Source organism: Mustela nivalis (assembly GCF_964662115.1).
Source record: "Mustela nivalis genome assembly, chromosome: 10".
Lineage (NCBI taxonomy): Eukaryota > Metazoa > Chordata > Mammalia > Carnivora > Mustelidae > Mustela > Mustela nivalis.
The window spans coordinates 85,291,598-85,310,876 of record NC_139029.1 but is presented as its reverse complement, the minus strand read 5'-3'; the positions used below and the strand labels follow the sequence as shown (position 1 = coordinate 85,310,876).

Below are 19,279 nucleotides of genomic sequence, written 5' to 3'. Positions count from 1 at the left end.
AAAAAAAAGCAGCCATGAGTGGTAGAAAATATATCCAGGGCACACCATCATATAGGCCTGAGAGTGAAGACTCTTCTTTGTTGAATGATGTAAAAGATCAAGAATACTGAAAGTTGAGTAAAAGCAAAAAGAGGGATGGGTACTTGGCCTATTGGCCATTTGTGACCTCTGGGTAATTTCAGTGGGATTCAAAAGAAGACTGGTCATAAAGGAATGGGATCGGTACATATGGAGCAACCCAATAGGCCATGTGGCTTAAAAATAGAGGGGCAGTAGGTAGAAGTACAAGGAGAATTGAATATATTTCCTCTTATGATGATGATGCACATTTATCTGCTTAACTAATAATAAGAAAATAATAAAGAAAAGTGTCAGTGAGAATTAAGGAAGTTAAGGGTGTCAGAGTAAACTAGGGTTGTCAGCTCTAGCCAGTCGGAATTGGACTGGGAATTCAAGTCTATTATTTCTTGACTAACGATTTTGACCAAGTTATTTAACATCCCAATGTCTCTGAAAAGAAGATAACCACAGTGTTTTGTGAGGATTAGATGAAATTGTAGTCCTAAATTACTTTGTAGAATTGTGATAATAAGTCTTCAGTGAACCGCCATAATCTTAAGTCTGGACAAGAGTTGTAAAAAAGGATGGATAGATGCATAAATTGGCTTTGAATAAGGAGGGATGGATTTGGTGAATTATAATAAAAGTTGAGGGTAAGGATGCAGGCAAAATGCAAGATCATGCCAAGTCAAACATAGGATATGGGAATGAGTAGCTGCTTCTATCAAAATTTTAAGCTGAGGTTCAGCCATTAACATTAGTGAAAAAGGTAGAAGGAATGAAATAAAGAGTGCTTAAGGAAAGATGGATGATGTTTCTGATAGTCCTGTGGATTGCAGGCCGAGAGATGCATGCATAATAGAGGAAGACTTTGTCATCTCGCAGAGCTGTAAATGAAGAATCTAAATTTAGTGGGGTGCAGAGCAGTTGAAAGATTTTTCCTGACTCCACGCAGACCAGAATCAGAAAAAATAAATGGCAGGTGGTTTTGGCTAAGATCGTGTGTACTGTAATGAAGGCAGATGGGAACTAATCTGTCTTATTTACGGGTGCTCTTGTATAAGACAATCGATTTTTGGAGTTTAGGCTCTAAAGGAAATCCAAATTTAAGGAAAAGTATCTGAATCAGCTGATGTGTTTAAAATGATGAATTCACTATGAGTAACAGCACATTTTATGAGTAGAAATAGGTTTGAGATATTGCAATATTTGATTTAAAGGAAATAAAAAGTCTCCAAGGTGACATCAGGGGTACGTCCTAAATCATAATTAGGGCATAGTGTTGAAAGAAGAGCCTGTGGAATCTAGAAAATGAATAAATCGGAGTTTATAAGTTAACTTTGTTTTATGGATATGTTGTTATTTCTGTTGCCATTAATAACTCAACAAATATTCCCGAAGTCCCTACTCTGGGTCACAGGACAAAGGGATGCAATGGAATGCAAAAACAGACATCATTTCTGCCCTCATACAATTTATTGTCTGATGGGGCAATTCGATAATAAGCAAAGAATCACTACGTGTATAATTACAAACTCCGATTAGTGAGATGAAAGGAATGTACTGGTGTATGTCAGCTTGTTCAATGGAGGGAACTGAGTTGGAATCGGGTCTTTTCCTTGGACAGCACATGGATGATGGAATGTAAAAGATGAAGATAAATAGTAGGTGAAGTGTCCTCCTAGGCATCCTCTGGCCAAGTAACAAGAGGGTCATGGAATCAGCTTTCACTGAAAAAAGTTCTAGAGGGGTTGGAATGCAGAGAGCAAGTGCAGGGAGAGGCTAGATGCTGCTGGGCAGGTAGTAGGAGGCAGATATTGGCAGGCCCCACTAGCAGTGTGGTCTTTTATCTTTGGAATGGTAAACAAGTAAATTGACTGAAGAATGTTGGTAAGATGATCTGATTGTCTCCCTGGTTACGGCAGGGGGAATAGTTTGGAGATAAGAATAGATGTGAGAAAGGAAAAAAAGTTTATTTCAACCCTTCAAAACAAGGCTACTGGTATTTTGGGATAAGGTGTTACTGGTAGAGATAAAGTGAAGAAACTACATTCAGGAGATAAAACAGATAAAACTTAATCCTTGTGATGGGATAGTAAGTGATGAGGGAAGGGGGGTGTTGGGGAAGGGTAAGACAAAGCCAGAAGCTAATGACATGTAGATTCCCAAACCCTGGAACTAGAAGAATGAGTCACTGAGAGCAATCGGGTATATATATATATACCTTACGCAAAACTGAGGGAATCTTAACTTTCAGGAAATAATTTATTTTAAATTCTGAAAGAGCTTTTAATGGAAAATAATGTCATCATTATCTAGGCGCTATTTTCTTTAATTACACGATAGAAGTAAATTTAAAGACAGGAAAATAACGCCATTGTCAAAAAATAAAGAAAACTAATGGCTTTGTCATTTTGAATCAGTAAAAGCAGCAACGAACTGAAATATAAAAATCTAGGAAAATCCATGACACATTTGTTAAAAAAGAGAAAAAGCTGATGCATAAAGCATATTATAAAGCCGGGAATATGAGCAAATGCATGATTTATGATTTATGGCTTTTTTTGGCCCAGCTATTTCAGTAACTTCACCAAAGAACCATAAAAGCTCAGTGAATTTTCATCAACACCAAGCATCTGATTTATCGATATACAATACTTGATTAGAAAGTATGTGTTTGAAGGAAAAATTCTAAGTTGAATGTTAATTTTGTGGACCATAGCCTGAGATTTATAAAACGTTAACAAGGATGGTATTCTTAGTCAAGAAAGAACGTAGAGATCTTTTGTGTGATCATCTGCTACTTGAAAATACTTTTTCTTGGTAACATTAATTTCTTTCTCTAATATGAAACCCAGAGTATGACTGTTGCACTCAAAAATTGTAATAAATAGCTAATTTACAGGTTTCTTACAGCGAAGTAATGGTCTGCTGGATTTTCAATACAGGGAGAAAAAGGTCCCCAAGGTCCCGCTGGGAGAGATGGAGTTCAAGGCCCTGTGGGTCTCCCAGGACCTGCTGGGCCTGCGGGCTCCCCTGGAGAAGATGGAGACAAGGTTGGTATTCTTTATTCATATTAGTACCTCCTGTGAAAATTTAATTTTTTTTCTCAAGAATCCTAGATTTAATGCTTCTGAAGATTAGATAACAAATCTTAAGATGGCTTTTACAAAGTTTCATACATGTTCCATGTGCTCGAAGGTTTCAGTTTAGTGTGAGTAGTACTATCTATCCACGAAATAGTATGTCAGACCTAAACAAAAAAAGGGAACACAAAAACAATCGTGGGGGGTGGGGGAAGAGCAGGTGCCAAAATTGTTTATTTTCAAATATATAGCTTCTGAAATAAATGTGAAACTAATTAAATTAATTATTTGTATATACTTAGGACTTATGTCGTGGATATTGCAAAGGAAGACTTAAGAATGAGTCACATACCTGTTTGCTAACACTACTTTTCTTTTAGCCAACATGTAAATAAAGAATCTAACCTCTTGAGTCTGAATGTAGGGCTGTGTTGTTATGTGTATGAATTTAATGTCTTCTGATATTGTGAAATGCCATAACACAATTTATGAACCAGAAATCCGATAATGTGCGACATTTTAGCATTTTGAAGACCAGGAGAAAAAAATAAAGTAATTTTTGATTAATGCGTAATTATATATTTGTATAAATCAGTTACTTCCATTATCAGTTTATAGTGATGGTATTTTAGACAAAATTGATTTTGTGAATTAAAAATCCAGTTGCACTATTCCTCAAAGTTCAGTTGACTTTGGTTGTCTGTATACTAGTCAACACTAAAAAAGAGAAGCAGAGAAAACCCAGGATTTTACATTTTAAACAATGACATTAAACACAAGCACATACTTTCGTTAAAGTAAGATTTAATAATGGGATAATAGTGATGACAGTTACAATGCAGGCACGACATATTAGAAATAAACTTTTAACTTAAATCTTTCCAATACAGGGTGAAATTGGTGAACCGGGACAGAAGGGCAGCAAGGGTGACAAAGGAGAAAATGTGAGTTTCCTAGTTCTTACTGAGGGGCATTATACATTCAACCCTTTTGTTGTTGTTGTTAACCACGGATATTTTTTCGTAGTACTGCGTACTTGTAATATCTATACTATATTACCTCTTCGGCAACTATTCAGTTGAGATTCAGTCAATTCTATTAAACCTCTTTCTGATGTGATGTTTAAGGTATGTAATAATTCCAACCCTGAAAGCCTCGCAGTGAGACTAAGTCACCAGCAAGTTTACCCTCCAACACTTTTGCATCATGAGTTCATATATCCCTGTGGTTTAAAGAGAAACCATGTCTTAGTGCGGTTATGAAAAGGATTTTGATCTGGTGGAAACCTGAACATGTCTCAGGTACCCTGATGGTCTATGAATCCTGCTTTCAGAATCTTTTAAGTACTCTTCCCAACAGGTGGCAGATATACCAACAATGACTGTTTTTCTTCAGTGCTCTGATCTTTTATAGTGACTGATCAGTTATTTATGTAAAAAAAGGCAGTTAAGAAGAAACATTTATGCATGTAAGACTCATAAACGTATTGAAATCTATTGCTCAAAAAAAGGCGTCTGATATACTTAATATATAAACTAAGTTTGCATGTGTTTTCCTAGGAAGGAGATGCAGATTTTCATATATCACTACATTCTGTCTATATAGAACCCCCCAATCCCAATATTCATTTACAAGATAGTGTTTAGACAAATCTTTTTTTTTTTTTAAAGATTTTTAAAATTTATTTATTTGACAGGCAGAGATTACAAGTAGGCAGAGAGAGAGAGGGAAGCAGGCTCCCGGCTAAGCAGAGAGCCCCATATGGGGCTGGATCCCAGATCCCTGGGATCATGACCTGAGCTGAAGGCAGAGGCTTAACCCACTGAGCCACCCAGGCGCCCTAGATAAATCTTTTAAGTGCTCTTTCTGACTCATGCCCATCTCAGTAAAGAAATCTGGCATTTTGAAAAGCTTCAAATGTGAAATTTCAGTATCTTAGCATAAAAATCTATTTTTAAATATCCACATTACAGATGAGAGTGCTTTAAGTAATAACTAGCAATTTAAAGTTGATTGCAAATACGCAAGCCTGAGTCTCAAGAAGTAAAACAAAAGAAGCAAAAGGCTTCTTTTCTTCTCCATAGAAGTATAAAGATGCATAATAGATTTTGATCAACCAAATGATCTGTGCTATTATAGCTGAGGCTCTTCTGTCTTCACTTGCAAAATTACTGATTTTTATATCACCCCAGGGTCCTCCTGGTCCTCCAGGTCTTCAGGGTCCTGTTGGTGCCCCTGGAATTGCTGTAAGTACTCCTCTTGTTCAGCAAGTTTATATCCTCACAGTTGCCTGATTAAATTTATGAACTGTCACATAACCAGTTGATTTTGTGCAGTGATGAGTTTGTATATTTAACATTGAATCAAGTTTAAATAATCTAATATAGCTAACCAAGCTGATCTCTGTAAACAAAAGATGTTATGACTTCATCTGAAAAAAATTAATAACCAGTTGAAAGTACTTAATTTGTAATAAATTCTGAGCATCATTTCCCCTTCGTTAGACAGCTTTTACATCCTTTGGCATACATGAGAAGATAAAAATCAACCATACTCCAGAAACAAAGAATGTAAAGTGCACAAACAATGGTGTATTTATAGTAGACAATGGAAACTTAATCCTTTTATTTGGTTATTTGTAAATAGACCAGCTTTGATTAAATTAGAAATAGCTATATTTTTATGACAACATATCAGAATCTTGATTTTTCCAGTTTGCGATCATTTTCATTGTTCTACTCTAGGGAGGTGATGGTGAGCCGGGTCCCAGAGGTCAGCAAGGGATGTTTGGACAAAAAGGTGACGAGGGTGCCAGAGGTTTCCCAGGACCTCCTGGTCCCATAGGTCTTCAGGTAAGATGTTCCCTGTATCGTGTACTTAGTCATGTCCACCTACTTCTCACACCAGCTTTTCTGGTGGATATAAAACCAAGTCGCCTTCCTTATTCTGTGTAGGAACTTGAATAAGATGTTTAACCATAATGATGTTTTACTTAATTGTTAGCCCTACTTTAGGTATCATACCTCCTTTCTTCATTCTAATTTTGCTTAAAAATGAACTACAACCTAATTTAAGGCTGATCATTAAAAGTGAGAGGTTAGAAGGGTGCTTTTGGGGGCGCCTGGGTGGCTCAGTGGTTTGGGCTGCTGCCTTCGGCTCGGGTCATGATCTCAGGGTCCTGGGATCGAGCCCCGCATCGGGCTCTCTGCTCCGCAGGAAGCCTGCTTCCCTCTCTCTCTCTCTCTCTCTCTCTCTCTGCCTGCCTCTCTGCCTACTTGTGATCTCTGTCTGTCAAATAAATAAATAAAATCTTTAAAAAAAAAAAAGGGTGCTTTTGTAGGTCTGATAGCAAGAAAATTAGTACTTCAGATGGCTAGCAACAATTAAAAAATTCTCTTTCTTTGAGAAAGAGCAAACTGCCAATCACAACTACCAACAGACACTGCCAAGAGCAAATGTTAAACAATAATAGGTAAAATGCATAATTAACAATGGATCGATCATTTAAAATAACTTATTTTAAATTTTGATTGCATTTCATGAAGCATATTCAGGAATAGAAATATGAAATTGCAAATCATTCATATTTTCTTTCAAATACGTCTTACAACTGGACCTGTAAGCAGCCATGTGCACAGCAGACAACCCCTATTCTCAGTTGTTTTTCCACTCTTCCACGTGATGTTCACTGCTTCCTAAAAACTTTGGAAACACCTGGCTTTCTTCTTTCTATACCTACTAGTGATCCTCTGGAAGGTCACAAAATTTTGTTTTAAGTGGTACCATATGGATATGAGTGATGCCACATTAGCAATTTTAGAAATGATTAAATTAAACCATCTAGTTCACTGTCCTTAAGCATTTGTGAAATTGTAGAAGAGCAAATGAAAGTTGAATTTATATAAATTTAAATTTAAATATAAATTTAATTTTATCTCTGTTTTCATAAGTCACAGAATACTGTTTTTAATGTTAAATAGCTTTATTATATATGTAATATACAGATTATACTGTAATATAATTAATTATATTATCATAGTTACTATTAATCATAGTTATTATCACAGTTACTAGTTATATATTATCATATCATAATTACTATTTACAATTATCAGAGTTACATAGTTACTATTGTTATAACACTTAAAGGATGTTTTCCAGTGAACGTGATATTGTAATTTTCTGCTTTTATTTTAATGCCAAAGTAATTCTTTATAGACTTGGGAAATGCAAAAACTTTGTGTTCATATTTGTTTACTTCTTTTATATTTATTAGACAAAAATAAATGAGCAATCATGAGTACAAAATATCAACATATGTGAGAAACACATATTTGAAAACAACAACAAGGCATTCAAAATCAGATTACCAGTGGATATATTACCATTCATTTTCTGCTTTCTCATTTAACTGATTACTCTGATTCTATAAGGTTGTAATTTAGGGGTTTAGTTCTCATGATTAAAGAAGATGCCTTGTAGCTTATATTTATAAAATATTAAATGAAAAATTACCTTCATTTCCACAATGTAAGAAATGTGCTCTTTGATGAGGGTGACTCAAGAAATCAGTTCACTACAAAATTGATTATATTTTCCCACAGCTACCTCTTTAAATCAGGAATCTGAGAAGATGCTAATGTAATTAACATGCTCACAATTGCATCTGCATCCTTTAATTGAGTCTTCATGGCAGAATAGATATTAGCAATTATAATACATAAATAATAATAATCTAATATTCTTGGTGAGTGACTTGATTTTTCAATTTGATGTTTATAATTTATCTGCATATGAAGGAGACATATAGAATGCTCATTTTTGGCTTAAATTCATTTTTTATATTTTATCACTAAAGTGGCAAATGATTTTCAATTGACAGACCTTTAAAGAGAGTATCTCCATGCATAAATTATTCCTTAGGAGAAAGTTGGGGCATATGAAAACTGATTAACACTGTAGTGCCATTTAGTGCATTTAGTTTCCAGCAACAAAAGAATTTGACTCATTATGTCTCTATTAATTTTAATGATAAGAACATTCTGCCTTAATCAGCTTAAACTATAACCAGACTTCATCAGAAAGAAAGAAATATTTCAGTGTTTTTCTATTGAGAGGTCTCCATTGAGCTAATATCAGGAATACTCATAAAGGAACTCCTGGGTGGCTCAGTTGGTCAAGCTGCTGCCTTTGGCTCAGGTCATGATCCTGGGGTTCTGCGATTGAGTCCCGAATCCAGCTCCCTGCTCAGGGGGGAGCCTGCTTCTCCATCTCCCTCTGCCTGCCGCTCTGCCTATTTGTGCTCGCTCCCTCTCTGTCAAATAAATAAATAAAATCTTAAAAAAAACTTATAAAAACTTAGAATTTACAAACTTTATAAGAACTTAAACATATGTGTAAGTTGTAATGCATGATACTTAAGAAAATTTATTTAAAATGAAATATTGAATGTTAAAATCCACTTGCCTATTCAATAATCTAAGTTTGTGTGCTCTATCAATGAATTATAATTTCTGAGGTTGTGCATCTTGGAATCTGAAATTTTAGCCATCTTTCCCAGGTAGTCTTTAGGCAGGCTAAAATCTAAATTACTGCCTAGCTGTGTCCTCCCAGGAACTTCTCTAATGACTCTAGAAGCTGCTATTCGATGATATTAACCATTTGGGAAGTACATACAACTGAGTCTTTTCCTAGACATCCCAGTGACATGTGAGAAAAAAGAAATGATATACTGGTGTATGTTGTCCGTTACAAAACAGTTATTAAGATTTTGTCATAAAAATAAATATATGTCACATTAAAAAAAAATGTTTATAAGTATACTCAGTAAAGTATCCTCTCTGAGAGGGCACCCAAACTGAGAGTCTTGTGAAATTAGTAGGTCATAAAAATGATTTAGTAGGTTATTACCAGGGTTTAAAAAAATGAAATATAACAGGATAAGGTAAAACAAAATAAAAATATCAAAGATCATCATCTGTGCATTAAAGGTATTATTTTTTGAAACTCATCTTTCAGCCATTTTGCATGGGCACAGCTAGGGGATAATAGGTGAAATGTGTTTATTACTGTGGGTCATGGTCAAATAATTTGCAACCATTGCAGTGTAGTGCCACATCAATAATTTTACTAAAATGCCAGCACAGATTAAGAGCTTTTGTTTTGTGTATTTTTATTTCTTAGACTATATCTGAAATACTATTGTACACATATTAAAAATAAAATACATGTAGAGTGTATAAGGTATAAATAAATAATGGTATAATACTAAAACATTAAAAAATTAAAACAATCCATAATCTTACCATATTAAAAATTGTTGCCACTTTCACTCTTTCTGTCTAGTAAGTACCTTACCTATTTTAAACACGTATTTCACAGATAAATTTATACTATGCATATTTACTTAAATTTGTACTTTATTAGCCATTTATATATGTTTAATATTTAGAGTATTAGTATCTTATTAATAGTCCTATAATATTCCTTTAACTTGGGTGCCTGGGTGGCTCAGTTGGTTAAGTGACTGCCTTTGGCTTAGGTCATGATCCTAGAGTCCTGGGATGGAGCCCTGCATCAGGCTCCCTGCCCAGGAGGGAGTCTGCTTCTCTCTCTGACCTTCCCCCTTTTCATGCTCTCTCTCTTTCTCTTGCAATCTCTCTCTCTCTCTCAAATAAATAAATCATATCTTAAAAAAATATATTCCTTTAGTTTATGTAACCAAATTAATTTAGCTGTGTTTTCTATGATTAAACTTTTGGAGTAATCGAGAATTTTAATTGTCATACCTCCTGTTGTAATAAACACTTTATTATTTATAGTTTTTCCTGTTGATTTACTTTCTTAGAATTCATTCATTAATCATTTATTAAACATTTTATTGAAATCCTAGTTTTTGCCTGATCCTCAGCTAATTGCTAGAGATAAAATTGACACCTACCCCAAAGCTTATGATTTAAGTACAGAAATAAGTGACCTCATTGTGTTTTTAGGTATACAATTCAAATATGTGCAAAGTATTGTTGAGATATGAAAGAAGAAATATAAACAATTCTGCATGAAAGAACTAATTAAGAAGACCAAGATGAAGTAAAATAATTTTTCCATAAAGACATAGATGAATTTTGAGTGTCACCTGCTCTGTGAGTTTGTTCTGTAACACAGAACCCTTCCTAAAGTGTTGACACTGCAACTAGATATAAAGGAAATGAATTTGAGAGAAAAAAGGAAGTACAATACACTAGGTTTTATGACCTTGTAGATTTCTAGAACTAGAAGTCAGAGTAACAGGCTAAAAATTCAGAAGGCATTTGTAGCCCCGGAAATGTATTGGAATAACCCTGGAGTATTTGTTTTCTTAAAAAAAAAAAAAAAGATTTATTTATTTATTAGAGAAAGAGAGAGTGCATAAGAGCAGGGGAGGGGCAGAGGGAGAAAGAGAAGCAGACTTCTGGCTAAGCAGGGAGCCCGTGAGGCTGGATCCTAGCACCCCATGATCATGACCTGAGTGGAAATCAAGTCAGCTGCCCAACTGACTACATCACCCAGGTGCCCCTGGAATATTTATTTTCAAAAGAGTTTTGCCAAATTGCTATATAACTATAAAAACCTCACTTGGATAGGGTGTTCAAAAATAATCTGGGACAAGATTTTTCAGAAAATCCTTACAATGGCAGTCTTATACACTATTTATAAAAGATGGAGCAAATGATTGTGTCCAGAAATTACCAGATTAAATTGTGTATTTAGTTCTTTTAACTAAAATCAAACAGCATAACATTATACAAAGCATAATTTCTTTTGTAAATATAGGTATAAGATTTTATGAAATGTAGCTAGTACTTGCATTGTAAGATTTTAACAGATGACAGTTTCTGAATCTTAATTTCATGTTTTTATTTGGCTTAATATCTAATTTTGGTTTTATCCTAGAAATTGGCCAAAAGTTTCTTTTCAAATACATGCATGACTTTTACTGTCTTCTTATCATTTTCTCTTAGGGTCTGCCGGGCCCACCTGGTGAAAAAGGGGAAAACGGGGATGTTGGTCCCATGGTAAGTTCATATCTTTTAGGATATTATGGATATTGTGAATTTTCACAATATTCACAATATTTCACAAGAATATTTCATATTCTTGACTGATATCTTTCTTCAGGTTTGGTAAGATGAACAAAGTCGTCCTAAAGGCCATGACTTTTCACAGTGATGCTTTCCCCATTCCCTGCCCAACCTGTATCTGTGACCGTTGGAGCCTCTCTCAGCAAACATCTCTCTACTGTTCTCTTTCTCTCTTCGGAGTAATGTTATGTGCATACATGGCATTACTGGTTGATATGTTGTTATCCATATTTTTATTTCTAAGTGTGTATATTATTGACATGTAGATAACCTGCCAAACTTAAGTTATTTGTGAGTTTTTAGCTCCAGACTTTGAAGTGGACCAGGTAAAGAGTAGATAATAGTCACCCATGATTTGAATAATTAGCAAATGTTAACATTAACGTGGTATTAAATTTTAGTTGTTCTTTGTAGCAAATTCTTAGTTTAATAAGGAATTCTATCTGAATTAGAATGTTACAACCAAATAATTTGCACTTATTGATTCTGGCTTTCTGCTCTAAGTATAAATCTAAGAGTTCACTGAAACTTTGAAATATATATATGTATATTTGTTCATTGAGCCTTACCTTGGATAAGGAAACAATTATCCAAGGTAATTGAAATCTATAATGAAGTGTAATGAATATATTTCCTAATCATTCCTTCCTTTCAGTAAACATTGCCCCCAATTCTTATTTCCTTCAGAATATATATTTTGATATTTTTGCACTTGCATTTTAGATTTTATTTTCTTCAAATAAGGAATCATTCTTTTTACCACATTAAACTAAAAAGCAGGGAACATAATAAATAATGCTGACTCAAAGAACTGACTAATTCTCTAAGCAGCATCAGGTACACTGAGAACTCCTTTCTAGATATGATTGCTAAGGTTCCTTGAGTTATTAATACATTTCTCTCTGACATATTAGTAATGGCTAATATTAAGGAAGTTTTCAGCAATGACATTAGAACAAGCTGTGACATTTAGAAATAATTCTAATGCCCTGGTGTTCACTATAGACTAATTTAATCACAACCTTGAGGTAAGGGGTTCTGACCATCAGTATTCTATAAAAAGTACCGGGAGGTAATTTTAATGCACAACCAGGGAGAAGAACATTTGTTTTAGGAAGACAATTAAATAGTTAATCTTATTTCAATTCTATCATGTAGAACATAAAAGTTGACACACACACAAAAAGAATATACAGATAAAAAATACTTTTATAAAATTAATAAATTCTAAATCTAATCAAGCACCATTTCTTATTACACCTTTGTGTTCCTTTTTTAATTTAACATTCTTGCATATTCTAGTATAACATATTTCTGTTGTATTATGAATTCATTGTACTAGACAGTAGTAATAGCCCAATTTTCTAATTTTTAATAAAATTGTTTGCCTGCAGTCCTAATTTCTCCATAGCTATATATAGAGAATCATTTGCTAACATGATGTTGTATCCAAAATCAAATCACTGATTATGATTTTATAGCATGAAACTTCTTTTAGTTTTCGTGATCTCAAAATGAAAATACCAGAAATACAGTTGTGTTTGGGCCTCATAAACCTTAATATTCATCTCTTACAGGGTCCACCTGGTCCTCCAGGCCCAAGAGGCCCTCAAGGTCCCAATGGAGCTGATGTAAGAACTGTGAAATATATGTTAATCAATGTGAAGTTATTTAAGTGTCAGTATCATGTAATGGCAGATGGTATCTAAAACACAGTGGGTATGATTGCACTATTGTTAAATGTGTAAATGGACAAGAGCTCAAAAATAATCTACTCACTACATTTCATTTCATAGGGAAATAAACAGGTTTTATAGGGAACTAGTCACCACAAATATTAAAGAAGTTCAAAGTTCACATTTGATATGTTATGTTAGAGAATTATGTGCATGATAATATGTGCACCTTTTACTGTGTAAGATGTTTCCTCTCAATTACCCAAAGACAGTCTCCTCTATGCTTAGTAATTGACCTACTGTTCTAATATTACAGGATTTGAAATGCAATGCCATATTTATCTTACTGTTACCATTAACAGATGTATAAAATTTGATCTTATCTCTCTTCTGATTTCACCTTTTCACAATGAAAAAGTATTTTATTCTTGTTTTTGGTTGCTTTTCTGTTATGCCTGCTTTTAATTTGGTCAGGCCAGAACTGGATAAAATAGACAAGGAGCAGATGTACTAAGAGTTTTTGGGTTTTAATTCCCCTTAATTAATATAAAGGCTAAGACATGGTTCATGCTGTTTTTGCATAGATTACATAATTCTTAACCAGAGTCATACTTTGATATACTCCAAAAATCTATAAAATTATCCTTTATTCTGGTCTATTTGATGGGCAAAGAGATTGAAATTATGTTCCGAGTATCAACCAGCATGACTAGAGTTGGAAAATCTTCTGTCATATCTTCAAAGTTCTGGTGAATTTGAAAATCAATTTAATATACTTAAATTATTTGCTGTCCAGTCAATTTGGCAGCCCAATAAAGGCATCATTTTGTCCCATCCTTCAACTGACTTGGAATATTCTTGCCTGTATTCCTCCTTCTTTGAGAACTACTAGATATATATTTATGAATTTGTTATTTTTATTGTAAGAATAAGGATAACTGTATACTCCTTTTTCTACATTGCAGGGACCACAAGGACCCCCAGGATCCATTGGTTCAGTTGGTGGTGTTGGAGAAAAGGTGAAGAACGGGGGTACCTGGGTGGCTCTGTAGGTTAAGCATCTGCCTTTAGCTCAGATCATGATCTCGGGGTCTGGATCCAGCTCTGCTCAATGGGTTTGGGGAGGGGAGTGGTCTCTGCTCAGCAGGGCATCTGCCTCTCTCAAGCTCTCACTCTCTCTCTCCCCCACTCTGTCCCTCCACACTGCTTGTTTCCGCTCTATCCCTCTCTCAAATAAATAAATAAATAAAAGCTTTTAAAAAAGGTGAGGAATGTAGTGATGTACCAGTTTGACACATCAAGAATTGAGGACTTTGATGATATTGACTGATACTTTAAGTGCTTCTAACAGTTCTGTCTTTCTAAGTATTTTACATATAGTTATATGAATTGCAGCCCATCTATTTTAGTAGTTAAATAATTAGTGGTAATATGATTTTGAGATACTGTGGTTTTTATTGCTATGTATTGTGATGAGTAGTGGACATAGGTTATTTCCTTTAATCAACGCAGTCACCTCTGATGATGTATTATTATTATCCACGTTTTTAAGCTGAAACAACTGAAGTTTAATGAATTTCAATAATTTCATCAAAGTTTTGTCATTAGAAACTAAGTCAGGATCTATTCCCATGTATGTCTGACTAGACTAAGTGTCTCTAATAACACTCATTCCTGAAAGAGAAGAGATTGGTTGATGTAACTGACTTAAACAGGAAAAAGGAATCCTTCAAATTACAAAAGAATTAATCTTTCATTTTGTCATATTTGGAGTTACATTTTCATTACTAGTAATATGACCCATCTTTGGCACTTTTCAAAATACTTGCCATGTGCCATAATATCTGGGCTCAGAATAACTTTGTTTTCTAATGAAAGTGATTTCACTTAAAACATCTTTTTTTGTGTGTGAAAATGATTCTCTGAATTCTTATTTATGCCTTCATGCTCATTTCTTAATAGAATTTTTAAGAAAATTAACATTGGTATTTGCTTTATTTAAAAAAAATAAGTTATTTGCCAGTTTTGAGGAATAAGAATTAAATTTAATACCGTAAACTATTATATAGTGAAAAAATATATGTTTTTTAGTTATTAATTAAATGATATAAGAATGATTCTATTGTTTAGTCTCAAAGATTGTTGACATATCATATATTGCATTTAATTTATTTTAAGTAGAAGATTTAACCCTCAGAAAAAAGAAATGTGAGAGGATTATAATATAGTATTTTGATGTATATATCTGCTGAACCCATGCTGCCATTTTTATTATAATTAATTCTATATGGTCAACCATGTAAAGAATTTCTTCTTCCTTACTAAATTAGAAGCATTTAAAAATTATCTTAATTCTTACTGCATAAAGTCAAGTATTTTTTACTGACTCTTTGTTTATATTTTTAAATTTAATGTTTTGTGTTGAAAACGTGCAAGTGATTTAGGGTGGAATTTAAAGAATGTTTTTCATTGAGAACAGTTGTCATAGGAAGAATAGTAGTAGAGATAATGGGTCTCTGATGGCAAAACTGTAGGAGACACATGAAGACAGACTCTCAACTTTCCTCTACCCTTGGCGTCATCCCCTTTTGGCTGTAATGTTGACTAGATAGTTGTGAGAACTAGTCTTTAGTTTTAGTTTTGTCCACCTAGAAAATTATGAAATAATTCTTAATAAATAAATTCTAAGTTTGAAAGCCTTTTCAGCTTCTCTTATGGCTTCCTAAAGCTTGCGGGTTCAGTAGGAACAAGTTTAAGTACTTCAGTTACTGCTGTGGTTTCATCTTGTGTTATTCTTGAAGGTAAACATGGATGCCAGAGGTTTGGAGTTTGGGAAACTCTTCTTCCATATTGTTTTCATTTGTTTAAAGGCTATCTGGTAACACCTGGCTAACTTTGAGTCTTAAGAGAATACAGTATTGTTAACTACATTCACATTGTTGTATATTAGATCTTCAGATCTTATTCATCTTTTGTCTCTAAAACTGTGTAAACTAAGACAAACATTTTCCCATGTTCCCCACACCTCAGCCCCTGGTGACCAGCATTCTCATATTATATGAGCTTGGCTATTTTAAATTCCACATATAAGTGAGATCATGAAGTATATTGTGTATATTTAAATAAAAACATTTAAATTGGACATTTTATAGTTGATTTGAGTGGCAAACTGCTTTAGTCTTATTTCAGAGATATGAATAATAGGTCATAAAAATATTATATATTCCATCAATCGAGATAGATGGCTGATTTGTTGTTTTGTAAATAATGTAAATGTATATTTTATTTGTAAGGTTTATCTAAAATAACAGGTAGTATTTGCTACTCATCTTGAGAGGGAAAATAATTTATACACAATACTACTACTAATAAATTCCTACAAAATACTTGATATCTTCCATCATTATGCAGATAATTCAAGAAGTTAAAATATGTGCATATTCTCAAAGAATCAGAAATTAGGTACACTGAATAACCTATCCCCTGGAGTTATGTTTATATTTAATATAATGCAAACCAATTTATGAGTGATGGGTTTATAGCAGTATTATTGGGAATAATAGAGTTAAAAATTAAAGGGAATTCAGACCTGCCATTTTTTTAAAAATTTAAAACAATTTCCACTTCAGAATTCTAGTTCCACTGATTTTGTGTAGAAACATGGCACATGAATATACTGTATTATTTCACTTGGAGAAAATACTATGCTTTTCTCAGTAAATTCAAGTCTGTTACATTAGTAACAGACTTCCATAACTAAAACCTACTAGTCTAGGAGGTTTATTTATTGTCTGCTGAACTAGAAAATAGCCATCCAGAGTTATACAGGAGAATAAAGAAGCTAACGAATTTATAATACACATATCCTCAAAAGGAGTAATTTTAATTAGTATCTAAGTATCTTTATCTATCTTACAATACAGTATTTTTCTATGTTCTTAGATTTCTACTAAATAAATTTTATAGGATTATCAAAATACTACCACATGATTTGCTTAATTGTTATTATAAAGGTTAAATGAACTAATATTTTAATAAGAAATGAAAGTTCGTTAATCAAACTAAGTTGTAATATGAATACTGATATAACACAAATACAAAATTTGTTAGGAAACATGCAGGTGTCTGTTTTGTATGGCTTGGTGGTAACTTAAGGTTAATGCTCTTTTGACAAACTGATGAGAATTGTAGCATTCAGTCTACCCAGTTGTGCCTCCTCACTGAAATACTGAGGTCAGTAATAAGATAGACTCCTTCCTTTTAATAAAGTATTCTACTGCCTTTTAACCAGTATAAGGTCTAGTTGAAAATGTCATGGTCATAATAGAAGGCAGTTTTACAATGTGAAATTATCATTCCTGTGTTGTTGTTGTGTTTGTCATTTTTATGTTTTGAAGTTCATTTGCTTTTCTCTTTATAGGGTGAACCTGGAGAAGCAGGGAACCCAGGGCCTCCTGGGGAAGCAGGCACAGGCGTAAGTGCTAGCTTATTGTTAATGTAGGGGGTTAACATATTAAACATGTAACTTAACTCCTAGCTATAATTCAGTTATTTGCTTTTCCTTTTCCATTAAAAATAATCACAAATGCAGAACCTTTTTGTTTAATAAAAAAAAAATTGCATGTTTTGACTTACATGGAAATTAAAAAAAATAATGACATTAGTTAGACATAAGTTAGAACATTAAAACTATAAGCTGTTTATAGTTTTTGGTGGCCCTTTTTTGGTGGCCCTTTCACAAAAAAAAAACAAACTGTGCTACATCAAAGAAACATGGATGGATTGTATTAGAATAGTATTCATTCTAATGTAGATTGGTTCAAACCCAGAGTGAATTTGGTCCCTGGTCACATTTGGCAATGTCTGGAGACATTGGACATCACACATGGTGGAATGTCACTCTTGATGTCACACGCTGGGATCAAATTAGTGGAGACCAGGGATGCTGTTGAACGTCTTGCAAAGCAGAGGACGGCCCCTCCTCCGTCCCCACAGCAGAGTTGCCTGATCCAATATGCTGAGGCTAAGAAATTCTGATTTAAAGCTTGTAAGATAATTATTCTTTTTCTAACTTGGTTGTAGGGCCCCAAAGGAGAAAGAGGAGAGAAAGGAGAAGCTGGCCCACCGGGTGCTGCCGGACCTCCTGGTGCTAAGGGACCACCAGGTGACGATGGCCCGAAGGGTAACCCGGTAAGTGAGCTTGGTCCCCCTTACAGTGGCATCTATGTCAAAGCCACGTAGGAGCTTTTATAGAAAGGTTAGAAATCATGAAACTCTGGCCCATATCTGGTGAAGCTGACTCTTCATCATTTCATATATCCATTAGCATTGTCCATTAATTTTATTTTAAAAATTTTTTTCTAGTGGAAGAAGGGAAATATTTGCATATGGTTTTGCCATGACTTAGCTCTTAAACATCAGAATATCATGACTTTATAAAAAATATTTTTATTTATCTTCTTTCTTTTAAAAACATCGTACTAGGGTCCTGTTGGTTTTCCTGGAGATCCTGGTCCTCCTGGGGAACCTGGCCCTGCAGTAAGTATTATGGGAAAAGAAAGGAATTATTTTGATATGGTGGTTTCAGTGTCTCTATTATTAATAATTAAAGAAAGTTCTTGATTACTTCAGTAGATCCCCCAAAAACAGAAAGGAAAAGAAAATGTAAACTACAGTCACAGCTACAATAATTAAATCCTTATAGCTGAAGGCAATTAGACCTCTGTTGCATGATTATTCTCCTCATTTGGGTTAGTTTTCCAGACTTTGCTGGGTTGTACAAACTATCTGAATAGCAGCATTGTTATTATTTCAGTTTCTCCTATGCTGTAAATCCTGTCTCAAAGTGTGCCATATTTGTTCATGGTGCAAGGATGCACTGGCCTTGTATGCTAATTACATCCTCTTTCTTTTCTTATATTAACAGCATCATGTATTTTAAATTTAATGTGGTGGCAGTTTCACAAATCTTTATCGAAAGAGTGAGAGATACCACAATCCTTAAAATATAACTGAAAGATTTTAACAAGACTTCTATTTGTCCATTTCATAATAATTTATCTCAAGGAGTCAGAGAATATATCATACCTTTTGTTTTAATAAAAGTGAACTCACAGTGAGAAATATCTGGGATCACTTTCTATTGCCTATGATAGGGTCAAGATGGCGTTGGTGGTGACAAGGGTGAAGATGGAGATCCTGGTCAGCCGGTAAGTAAGCACACTATTTTTATTAGATCTTTACATAGTCTCAAGACATTTTAAAAAAACAATGAGCCTTTCAAAAGTATAGCTATGTGGGTATACATTTTTCCGAAAGGATTATCAATTATATGTGA

General features: G+C 34.0%; 1 protein-coding gene across 7 annotated transcripts in view; it reads left to right on the top strand.

The window, feature by feature from the left end:
* COL11A1 (collagen type XI alpha 1 chain) overlaps positions 1 to 19,279 on the top strand; it is a 204,941-nt gene that overhangs the window by 157,037 nt on the left and 28,625 nt on the right. For all 7 annotated transcript variants that reach the window (XM_082686179.1, XM_082686184.1, XM_082686181.1 and 4 more), the window contains 11 exons: positions 3,009 to 3,116; positions 4,037 to 4,090; positions 5,339 to 5,392; positions 5,891 to 5,998; positions 11,147 to 11,200; positions 12,844 to 12,897; positions 13,908 to 13,961; positions 17,363 to 17,416; positions 18,025 to 18,132; positions 18,427 to 18,480; positions 19,098 to 19,151. In XM_082686179.1, the coding sequence (XP_082542305.1) occupies positions 3,009 to 3,116; positions 4,037 to 4,090; positions 5,339 to 5,392; positions 5,891 to 5,998; positions 11,147 to 11,200; positions 12,844 to 12,897; positions 13,908 to 13,961; positions 17,363 to 17,416; positions 18,025 to 18,132; positions 18,427 to 18,480; positions 19,098 to 19,151 (756 nt within the window). The remainder of the gene's footprint in view (positions 1 to 3,008; positions 3,117 to 4,036; positions 4,091 to 5,338; positions 5,393 to 5,890; positions 5,999 to 11,146; positions 11,201 to 12,843; positions 12,898 to 13,907; positions 13,962 to 17,362; positions 17,417 to 18,024; positions 18,133 to 18,426; positions 18,481 to 19,097; positions 19,152 to 19,279) is intronic.